The 10,594-nt window shown below is 50.7% G+C and overlaps 1 protein-coding gene across 4 annotated transcripts in view; it reads right to left on the bottom strand.

The window, feature by feature from the left end:
• Nucleotides 1-1,151: 1,151 nt before the first annotated feature.
• Nucleotides 1,152-10,594, bottom strand: part of XPC (XPC complex subunit, DNA damage recognition and repair factor) — a 33,429-nt gene continuing 23,986 nt past the window's right edge. Inside the window, exons 10-16 of one of the 4 annotated variants that reach the window (XM_054479911.2) lie at nucleotides 9,889-10,043; nucleotides 8,322-8,403; nucleotides 4,820-4,954; nucleotides 4,568-4,737; nucleotides 3,916-4,009; nucleotides 3,294-3,383; nucleotides 1,152-2,162 (exon numbers count right to left, since the gene is read on the bottom strand). In XM_054479911.2, coding sequence (XP_054335886.1) covers nucleotides 1,944-2,162; nucleotides 3,294-3,383; nucleotides 3,916-4,009; nucleotides 4,568-4,737; nucleotides 4,820-4,954; nucleotides 8,322-8,403; nucleotides 9,889-10,043 — 945 coding nt within the window. In that variant the 3' untranslated portion in view covers nucleotides 1,152-1,943. Of the gene's footprint in view, nucleotides 2,163-3,293; nucleotides 3,384-3,562; nucleotides 3,841-3,915; nucleotides 4,010-4,567; nucleotides 4,738-4,819; nucleotides 4,955-8,321; nucleotides 8,404-9,888; nucleotides 10,044-10,594 lie in introns of those variants that run through there. The other 3 variants (XM_054479910.2, XR_008501378.2, XR_008501377.2) reach the window with 3 other exon arrangements.

Raw genomic sequence — 10,594 nt, 5'->3', positions numbered from 1 at the left:
CCAAAGGCATCCTGAGTTGACATGGGAGATCTGAGTTCTGAGCCAAAGATTGCTACATACTGGCTGTGATGTTGGGTAAATCAACGATCTGAGTCTGTTCCTTCATCGGTACAATGGGAACAACACTTGTCTACCTCACAAGGTTGTTGTGAGGGCCAAATGAGACAAAGCCCATAGAATGCCCGACACATGCGGCATTAATTTTTCATTCATTTTGCTTCCTGTTCTGAAAGAAGGCTGCTAACTGCCCACTCTGATGCTAGCAGTTTATTTTTTACAAGCAGGTGAGTGATAACTTTCCCAAACCTACTCCTGTTTTCCAGAACCTACTGTTTCATTTAAATAATGCCTCCTTGTAGCTGACATATGCCTGAAGAAGTTATTTCTGCAGAGACATGGCAATGCCATCATCTCAAAACCCCAGAAAGACAAGCATGGTGGTGCATGCCCATGGTCCCAGCTACTCACGAGGCTGAGGTGAGAGGATTGCTTGAGGCCTGGAGGTGGAGGCTGCAGTCAGCTGGGATCATACCACTGTACCCCAACCTGGGCAAGAGTGGAACCCTGTCTCAAAAAATAATTAAAAAAAAATATATAACAGAAAACAAGTTGCCTCTAGGAGGGCCGAGCTCTGGTGAGGAAGTGTGAGACCAGTTTCCATAGCAACCCCAGTCTGTTTCTCAACAAGAGGTTCCAGCCAGCCTCCTGCCACATATGAGTCATAACCCAAGTGTTTTGTTTGTTTCCCTTGGATAAAAGTGACTCCGATTTTTAATGGCTCCTCTCAAAGATTAAGATCTCTTCACTAAATACAGAAAAATTCCATATGTAACGAATTCCCAGCCTCCCTGAAAACAAAATGGAATCTTTCATGCTGTCTCAACATATGAATAAATTGCTCTGTCACCTGGGTGTTCTTGCCGATGTAAATCTGAAAGAAGCTGGGCACAGGCAGTGGTGTGTGGGTGCCTGCAGTCCTGAGGAGCTGGGACTGTTTTCCCGAACAATGCCTTTCCACCATACACGGTGGCTGTGAGGGCCAGCTGAGGCAAAGCCCTCAGGAAGACCACTCAAGCCCAGGAGTCCAGCCTGCGCAAGACAGACCCCTTGTTAAAAAAAAAAAAATCTGAAAGAAAATATAGAGCCAAATCTTTAGATAAATGCTTTATTTTTTTCTCAGAATGTTATAAAAGTTATTTCTCCTTAGTACAGAGAGCTTTATACATTTTATCTAGTAATGAATAGAATCTAGTTTAACATTGATCTATTTTACTAATATTTCCTTAATTTTCAATTCGTATTTTTCCTTTTCTTTCCTGATTTTAGCTCTTTTTTTAGGCTTCTGCCACCACAAAATGTTACTTGGAAAACTAGATCCCAGCAGATGACCTGTACTTCTCTGTTCTCTCCCCTACTGCAAAGAGGCAGCGAGGGCAGCATTAGTAAGCCTGACTCAGGGGAAGTAAGTAGCCTGCAGAGAAAGGGTCCTAGGTCCGCAACCGAGGCGAGTGAACTTGTCGGACAGATGAAGACTCTAACTGGAAGAAACGATCAGCGCATTCATGGATGCACCACCATCCAGAAATCTCCCAGTGGCTTCCATACAAAAACTGATGTTTCTAAAGATGGAAAGAACAGGTCTAGGAGGCAGGAGAGTATCTCCTGGCAGTGTTCTGTAGCTCAAAGAGTGAGTGGGCTTTGGTAGCAAAAAGCTTTGAAGGCTTCACCCTGGGTGAATCTGACAAGGGCTGGGGCCAGACGGGACCTGCAGCACCTCCTCAGCTTGGCCTCGTCTCCCCTGACCCCACCTCAGTACATGCTGCCTCAGTTTGCCTTCTCAGCAGAGAAGCCCCCACTACCGGGGGCTGGGCATGCCCGGGCGGGTGTGGGGCCTGTAGCGGGGCAGCAGCAAGTGGTGGGTGCCCCTCTAATGGGCGCTCAGCTCACAGCTTCTCAAATGGGAACAGGTGGGAAGCTGCTGCCTTCTTTTCCCTTTTGGTCTTCTTGGGCCCACCCTTCAGCTTCTGCTTTTCTTCATCTTCTCGGTTTTGAGGCCAGGAGGCAGCCAGTATCCTGGCCGCTTCTGCTTGAGAGCTGGTCCCCTCCTCTTCATCAGAAGAGAGTCCACCTCCTGCATCTGTGTGGGGAGCTGCTGCCTCACTCTGGACAGGTGGCAGTGGTGGGAGGACATAGGCGAGGGTCAGTAATCAGATACCAGGAAGCCCCATGAAGAGGCAGCAAGTTCCCAGCCTGCCCTAAGTTCTGTAACTCTGGGAGGACAAGGGCATGGGACAGGGTGGGGAGAGAGCCCAGACCCTTCTTACTGAGCCTTCCCAGCCTGGGGTGCATCCAAGCAGACACTGGAGCACCTGCTATGAGCTGAGTGCTGGGGAACACAAGGATGATGGCCGGACAGGAAGCTGCCCTCTAGGAGCACACTGCCTCATCTGGGGATGCCTGTGATTCGTGCCTTGCATTTGCTACCTCATTTCTGGACAAAAGCACATGATGTCTTGAACGGGCAAGATGCACAGTTCAGCCCTCGGAGCCCTAGGATCTGAGGCGGCACTCCCTGCCAGCTGGGATGGCTGGGGAGGGTTTGGATGGAGAAGGCGGCAAGGAGCTGGTCAGAACATAAAGCCAGATGAAGGGCTTTTCTCCACCAGAGGGACTGGAATGAGGAGCGTGACAAAAAATTGTTGAAAGGCAAACAGGCAGCACAGAGGGTTGGAGAGAGGGAACAAAACATGCCAGAGCAGTTTCTGCTTTGTCTGACACAGCACTGACTACACCATGAAACTGGGCCTAGGGTCCGTCTGCCCCAGGGAGGGGCCCCCTTGAAGGCTGCATGTCAAATTCACACCTGTGTCCAAGCCTGGCCTGGCACATGGCAGGTGCTGTGAGAGAGGTACTGAGCGGGCCACTGCAGGCCTGCAGGATGGTCACAGGCACTAGGAACACTGGAAGGTGGAAGGGTGCACCAAATGCAGGACATTTGGCCCTCCCTATGTGTTCAGCGCCAAATCAGACCCATGGCATCGCTCATGCAGACAGTAGAAACGGGGACACTGGGACAGGGCTTAGGCAGAAGAGCCAGCTGAGGCCTCACTCCAGGGACACCTCTCCCAACAAGGTAAAAACAAGTAGCCTTAGAGACAGACGACTGTGAGGTGTCCTAACACAAAGCTATCCCTGACTTGATGCTGGGGCAGAATCTGGATCAGGCCTTTCTGAGCTGCATCTCCAAGAAACTGACCCTGGGCTTGTCTTCTCTGCAAAGAACCTGCACTGACCTTGGGCCCGTAGCGACGCTTCAGCCTCTCCCTGATGAGCAGACCTTTGGCCAGCAGCTTCCAGTTCCCTAGAGCCCGCTTCTCCCTTTTCTGCAGGCAAAAATGAAGTGGGAGAAAAGTGTTAAGCACTGACATTTTCAGGAAAAATATTAAGATGGAAACTGTGAACATAAAGACAGAGATATACACCACTTTAAGATACAGCCTCTCCTTCACACCAAGTCTTACTTCCAAAAAATTCATCTGATTTATAAAGTGATATACTATACCTGAAAGCCACAAAAACAGACAACTTTTTAATCGTTACTGACTCCAAAATCTTTAGTGGGTGAGGTCTTCCAGAATCTGGACACAGGCGATTCAAGACAGAGGCAGGTGTGGGCAGCAGGGGCAGTAGACCCCAGAGCCCGGACCCAGGCTCCTCAGGGACAGTAACAGTGAGTCTGCGGGGTGGGCAGGAGCCTGCTGCATTCAGTGCTCGCTCCCTCGGGTGCCTGCCATGATGTCAGAGAGGGCTGGGAAGAGCCTGGGAGCACACAGACGCGGCCTGGGAAGGGAAGAGGCCACCCGCTGAGTGCTGCTTCCCGCTTCTGCTGTCCCTCCGTCCTGCCTATGCGCTTACCTCCTTCTCCTTCTTTTCGATGATGGCCTGCTCATTTTCCCAGGCAGTCAGGAGCACGTCTTTGAATTCCTCGCAGACGATGTATCCATCAGTCCTGTGGGGACACAACGTGATGTCAACCCTCAAGCCTGCTGCCTGCTCTGCCTCTCCTCCCTCCCGTTTGCGGAAGACAGTGGGCCACATCTGAGCACCAGGGGTCCTGAAGGATGTCCCGGGTCAGCCAGTGTCCCACACCCTCTGTGCAGAAGGGAGGCCTGTGGAAACTGGCACTGCCTCTTCCTCCCCAGATTCTGCTTAAGAAAGCTGGGGTGAAAGCCCCTATCCAGCCTTGCCCATCACAGAACAGAGCTCACTAACCAGGCAGCTGCCCAGGAAGGATGCTGACTGTTGTTTGCTCACTAGCCTGTGAGTCCCTGAACCTGGGAAGAATATTTTAATCCAGCATTAGGATGTCAGTTTCACTGGCTCTGTTCCCTCTGGAGGGAAGCCAGATTTGGTAAAGCACTGACTTTGCAAATCCAGTGTAACATCCTGAAAATTGGAGCCACCAGGCCTCAACTCCCAGCAGCCCCATGCCAGCTTTCCATCCCCATCCCTGGAGCCACCCCTCCCCATCCCTCTGTTTAGCCTCCATCGAAGGCCCCTTACGCACACAGGATGGGAGTAGCCGCCATGGAAATCAAAGCCAGTGATGGCCTGGACACAGTCGATGTCCAGCTTGCGGGCCACGCGGTGTAGATTGGGCAGGTTCAGCTGGACACAGCCAATAGGCATCATGCTGGGCAGGAAAAGGTACACATTCCCAAACTCGTTCCGGGGCACCTGTGGCGGGTGAGCACATCAGGATTTGGCCAGCAGGGGAACAAGGCAGCCTGGTCCTGAGCCCTTCTGATGCTGCCCTTACCTTCCCGTCCACGGCCACGGGGGGCTGATACTCCTCTGTCTGCCAGTAGCCAAACAAGCCCAGGTCATTTTCTTCCCGCAGCTGGGGCTCAGCAAGTCGGGCTTTCCGAGCACGGTTGGAAAAGCCTTTCACCATCTGCACCAGAGGACACGGCCACAGTTTACAACAAAGGCATCCAGTTCCTCAGCACTGGGCCAGGCACCATGCTCAGTGCTGCATGCCTCGTACCTGGTGAACCCTCACAACACGCCTACCACCTGGGGTGCTTTTTCTCCCTTTTTTTTTGAGACAGAGTCTCTCTGTCGCCCAGGCTGGAGTACAGTGGTGCAATCTTGGCTCGCTGCAACCTCTGCCTCCTGGGTTCAAGCAATTCTCCTGCCTCAGCCTCCCGAGTAGCTGGGACTACAGGTGCCCGCTGCCACGCCTGGCTAATTTTTGTATTTTTAGTAGAGACGGGGGTTTCACCATGTTGGCCAGGATGGTCTCGAACTGCCGACCTCAGGTGATCCACCTGCCTCAACCTCCCAAAGGGCTGGGATTACAGGCGTGAGCCACCGTGCCCGGCTGCTCCCCTTTTCTTACTGCAAGCACTAGCTAACATTTATGGAGTGTTCTCTGTCCCAGACACTATTCTCAGTGGTTGTTTTCTTTTTTTCCCCTGAGACGGAGTGTTGCCCAGGCTGGAGTGCCCTGGTGTGATCTCAGCTCACTGCAACCTCCACCTCTTGGATTCAAGTGATTCTCGTGTTTGTCTCCTGAGTAGATGGGACTACAGGCACCCACCACCACGCCCAGCTAATTTTTATATTTTTGGTAGAGATGGGGTGTCACCATACTGGCCTGGCTGGTCTCAACTTCTGACCTCAAATGATCCACCTGCCTTGGCCTCCCAAAGTGCTGGAATTACAGGCATGAGCCACTGCGCCCAGCCTGTCTTCAGTGCTTTATATGTTATTAACTTATTTAATTTTTTCAACAAACCCACAAGGTAGGTCTTATTATTGTCTCCATTTTACAGATGAACACCACAGATGGGTTAAATGATTTGCCTAAAGTCACACAGCTCATAAGGGCCAGAGCCTGCACTTTCATCCACTAGCCTATATTCTGTGCTGTCATCACTGATAGCAGTGACTGAGACTGAGAGAAAAAGTCACTTAAGAGCCGATGGCTGGTAAGTGACAAGAACCAGGATTTACAATTCAGGTAACCGTCCATCAGTAGAGCCTGTGTCTCAACATATAACGTATGTCTACTCACACGCCCTGGAAAGCACTGGCAGTTCAGGACCCCCAGCGTGCTCCCCAACAGCGTGCAGTGGACAAGGCCAAGATCTTCCCTGGGGAGTGAAGTGGTGACAGGGGCACAGGACCGGCAAGGACAGTCACGTAACTCTTAAGAGGAGCCAGGCATGGGCGTGCGGCTGAGGGCTGGCCCCTGGGCCTCAGCATACAGACTTCCTCTAGTGCAGGGGCCCACAAGCTTGTTCTGTAAAGGGTCAAGCATGGCCTCCATCACATACTGTTTATTCTTCTCATTCTTATAACCCTTTAAAAATGTGAAAAACCATTCCCCAGGTTGGGGGTGGCCTGCGAGCTCTCATGTCCGTTCCTGCCACGGTCTCTGGGCGCACCCTCTCTGTCACTGCTTCAGGGACTGAGGGACTCTGAGTTTTGACAACCATCCCTTTCTGAGAAGCTATTCAACCAGCACTGTTCAGTAAACTTCCACTGGGATCTCTTGGAGACCAGGCCATGACCCAGTCATGAAGGAGGGATGCAGTGGGGACAGTCTTTGCTCTTAGGAGCTCAGGCTCCTGCGGGGAAAGAGACACAGCTACAACTCAGTGTCAAGAGTACAGGGTGGAATGGGAGCTCAGCCCTGAGGACAGTGGAGGCAAGAAAGGCTGCTCAGAACAAGTCCCACCTGAGCAGAGGCTTAAAGGGGCAAGGGGTTGCCCAAGAGAACAGGGCTGGATCCCACAGGGCACAGAGGTGAGAGAACACTGGGACCTGGGGCCTCTGAAGTCCTCTGGAATGCAGAGGCAGTGAGCACCAGAACATCACTGTACACCATGGGAAGGGTGCGGGACTCGGACTAAAAGGCGCTGGCCAGGGTTGGGCAAGGATGGCCAAGATGCACAGAAAGAGCCTAGTGACTGACGGGGGAATGGATTCAGGCTGGGAAGGAGGCTGTGGCTGTTACCCAAGCAAAAGATACTGAGGCAGGAGCTGGGGTGATGGGGATCAGAACAAGGGGTAAATTTGAGAGATTTGAGATTATTCCAGAACTGTGTGCTACCATGACAGCCACCAGTCACATGTGGCCACTGCACACCTGAAATGTGGCTGGTCTGAACTGAGGTACAGAAAGTCAAATACACAGAGGATTACAGACTTAGGAACAAAATGGATTTAAATATCTCATTAACACTTTAAAGTATTTCTCACTGCTGAAATAGTATTTTAGATATATCTGGATATATTTTAATGTTAAAATTCCACCTGTTTTTGGTTTTTAATGTAGCTACTAAAAAATTTAAATGTGTGGCTCATGTTACATTTCAACTGGACACTGCTATGCTGGTTCCAGCATGAAAGACAGGTGAGATGGTGCAGAGAAAATCCTCAGCAACCCTGCAGGCCCAGGCAGGGGGCATCACCCACTCCAGCCTGCTGCTGGCAGTGACTGCGACCAGTGCCTGCAGCCTTTCCCACTAAGCGGAGGCCCCTCCACTCCCCACTCAGCTTCCCGGAGTCTTGCAACCCCCAAGGACTCCTGGGGTCTGACGGGAAGTAAATGGTCTCTGTGATTGGCCACTGTACACTTCTGGTCGTACGGAACTGTGTGTCCTGTGAATAGTCTCTGTGCGGCCTCGCTCGGTTCGTGTTCCTCAAGAGCAACCAGCCTAACAGTGCCGCAGCACAGTGTGAAAGGAGCACTGGCTTTAAGGCAGAGCCTGGGATTCTCACCTGGGCTCTGCTCTGCCATTTTACTAACTGTGGGGACTTGGACAAGTCACTTGCCCTGAGCTTCAGTTTTCTCATCTGTAAAATGGGCATCATAATGCCAATTCCTATGGCTTTTGAGGCAACAGAGATCACACACATGCAAAATGCTCAGTGAACTGCCAAACAGAAGGGCAATCTGACTGGAGAACGTGCTGCTATAAAGCAGGGCTTTGACCTCCCAGGACCACCCAGTAACTCAATTCCAACCTGTAGAACCTTTGAACTCACAACAGGAGTCTGAGGCCTACTTTTTGGCCTAGATTTCTTTTGTGTTTTGGAAGATCCATTTCTTACAAATGTCTTAATAATAAGACAATTTAAATATTTCTCTCCTCCTTGAATCCTGCTTAAGCCGGGAAAGTGAGACATTTCTAATCAGGATCCTGGGCAGGACTGGGAGGCTCCTCATCATCACTTCTCTGCCCCCAGCTCTCCCACTCAGCTACAGTCCTGCGTCACCACTCCCTGCAGGGACCCCCAGCTCCACTTACCTTGTAGGGTACTTCTCCAAGCCTCACCACTCTTGCTTTCTTCAGCCATGTGTCCCTGGAATGCAGAGTGTGCACACAATCCCTGCGGAACCAACACAGGATACAAAGGCAAACTCAGTCCACAGCCCCGCTGCGGGAATGCAGGACAGTGGAGAGTGCGGCCCTGCGGGCTCCCTCCTCAGGTTCTGCCACCCTGGAGCAGGCCGGGCTCCTAGGGGGCCCAGAGAAGCTGTGCTAGGCAAACAGCCGTGAACGTGGACTGCCTGTCTTTTGGGGGATGTGTCCACTTACAAACCCTAATCTGCATGGAGTTACTCTGCAGCCTTCATGCCTTGCCTCCACCACTTCTCCCCTTCATAGGTTTTCTTCTCCTCTGCTATCCAGAGCCTGTGAGAAGCTCCAGCTGTAGACTATCAGGTTGGGGTAAAGGCCGCTGTGCACAGGCACACTCACATTTACTACCACCACCAAGCGAGCACCTGCTGAGGCTCTGATCTGCTGTTAACACCATGTCGGGGAGGGAAGTGTCCAGAAGAGGGGGCAGTGAACCCAAAGGAAGGCTGCAGAGAAGCCAACTATAATAAACTAATAAGCTATCACAGAATCAAGACACATGCACATGGAACAGTCAAATGATTCCTGCAGGCAAAGTTCCTCTGGCTTCACTCTTCCTCCAGAGCTAAGAGCTCACCAAAGCCATGCAAATCTACTTTCCAATGAGGCTCAACCCCTCCCTTGCCAAGCCATTTTTAATAAGGCACGCCCATCTCGTTAGTTTGCACCCCTTCACTCTGTCCAGGGAGCAGCTTCAATGAGCAAGGGCAACCCATTTCCTCCTAGTGCAGGTTCAGGCCCCTACCCAGGAATCTGAGGAATCTGAGGCTGAATTTCAGCACAGCACAATGGATGGAGGTTGAACCTTGCCTGCGCCACTTCCTGGCTGGGCCACCTGGACAAGTCACTTTACCTTCCTGAGCCTCAGTACAGACAGTCCCCAAAGTCCAATGGTTTGATTCAAGATTTTTCAACTTTATGATGATGCAAAAGCAATATGCACTTGGGAGAAACTGTACCTCAAGTACCCATACAACCATTCTCTTTTTCATTTTCAGTATTCAGTAAACTACATGAGATATTCAACACTTCATTATAGGCTTTGTGTTAGACAACTTTACCCAACTGTAGGCTAATGTGTTCTCAGCACGTTTAAGGGAGGCTCAGCTAAGCTATGACCCATGCTACATACAACGGGAGTGAACCTTGAAGACTTTATGCTAAGTGAAATAAGCCAGTCACAAAATGACCATAAATACCGTATGATTCCACCTACATGAGGTCCGGTTAGGTTCGGCAGGTTAGGTATATTAAATGCATTCTCAACTTAGGATATCCTGTTTTCAACTTCCAATGGGTTTATGGGGATCCAACCTCATCCTAAGTCAAGGAGCATCTGTGTCCTCACCTATCAACTAGGGACAGTGAGCTCGTCCTTTCTACCGCACATGGTTGCTGGGAGGACCAGACATTTCCTGTGTGCCAGAGCAGTGCTTCTGCCAGTAGCACCAACCTGCCAGAGCTCAAAGCTCCACTCATGTTCCCACTGGGGGCGGAACATCTTTGACTGCCCAGAGGAGTGACTATGTCATGGTCATGGTCTTCAGACAGGAGCGGGTAAAAAAGGGGTCTTAGGGGTTGACAGGTAGGCAGCATCTGGACATCTTCCTAAGGAAAACAGCAGGGAAATGGACACAGTCCTCTCAGAATAAATGTGAACTTCTAACCATTTCACACCAGTTAAAATGGCTATTACCAAAACACAGAAAGTAACAAGTGTCAGTGAGGATGTGGAGAAAGTGGAGACCTTGTGGACTGTTGGTGAAAATGTAAAATGGGTGCAGCTGCGGTGGAAATGGTAAGGTGGTTCCTAAAAAAATGATGGGAATTACCATCTGGCCTAGTAATTGTACTGGGTATATGCAAAAAAACAAACAAAAAACTGAAAGCAGAATCTTGAAGAGCTATCTGCACACCCATGTTCACAGCAGCATAATTCACAACAGCCAAAAGGTGGAGACAAGCCAAGTGCCCACTGATGGATGAAGGCACAAGCAAAATGTGGTCCACCCACACAACGGAGGATCAGCCTAAAAAGGAAGGAAATTCTGACCCATGCTACAATATGGATGAACCCTGAGGCCATTATGCTAAGTGAAATAAGCCAGTCACAATGTGACTATAAATACCGCATGATTCCACCTACATGGGTCCCTATA

The sequence above is a fragment of the Pongo pygmaeus genome, chromosome 2 (assembly GCF_028885625.2).
Source record: "Pongo pygmaeus isolate AG05252 chromosome 2, NHGRI_mPonPyg2-v2.0_pri, whole genome shotgun sequence".
Lineage (NCBI taxonomy): Eukaryota > Metazoa > Chordata > Mammalia > Primates > Hominidae > Pongo > Pongo pygmaeus.
Note: the sequence above shows the minus strand (reverse complement) of the source record. Positions and strands in the feature narration are given on the sequence as shown.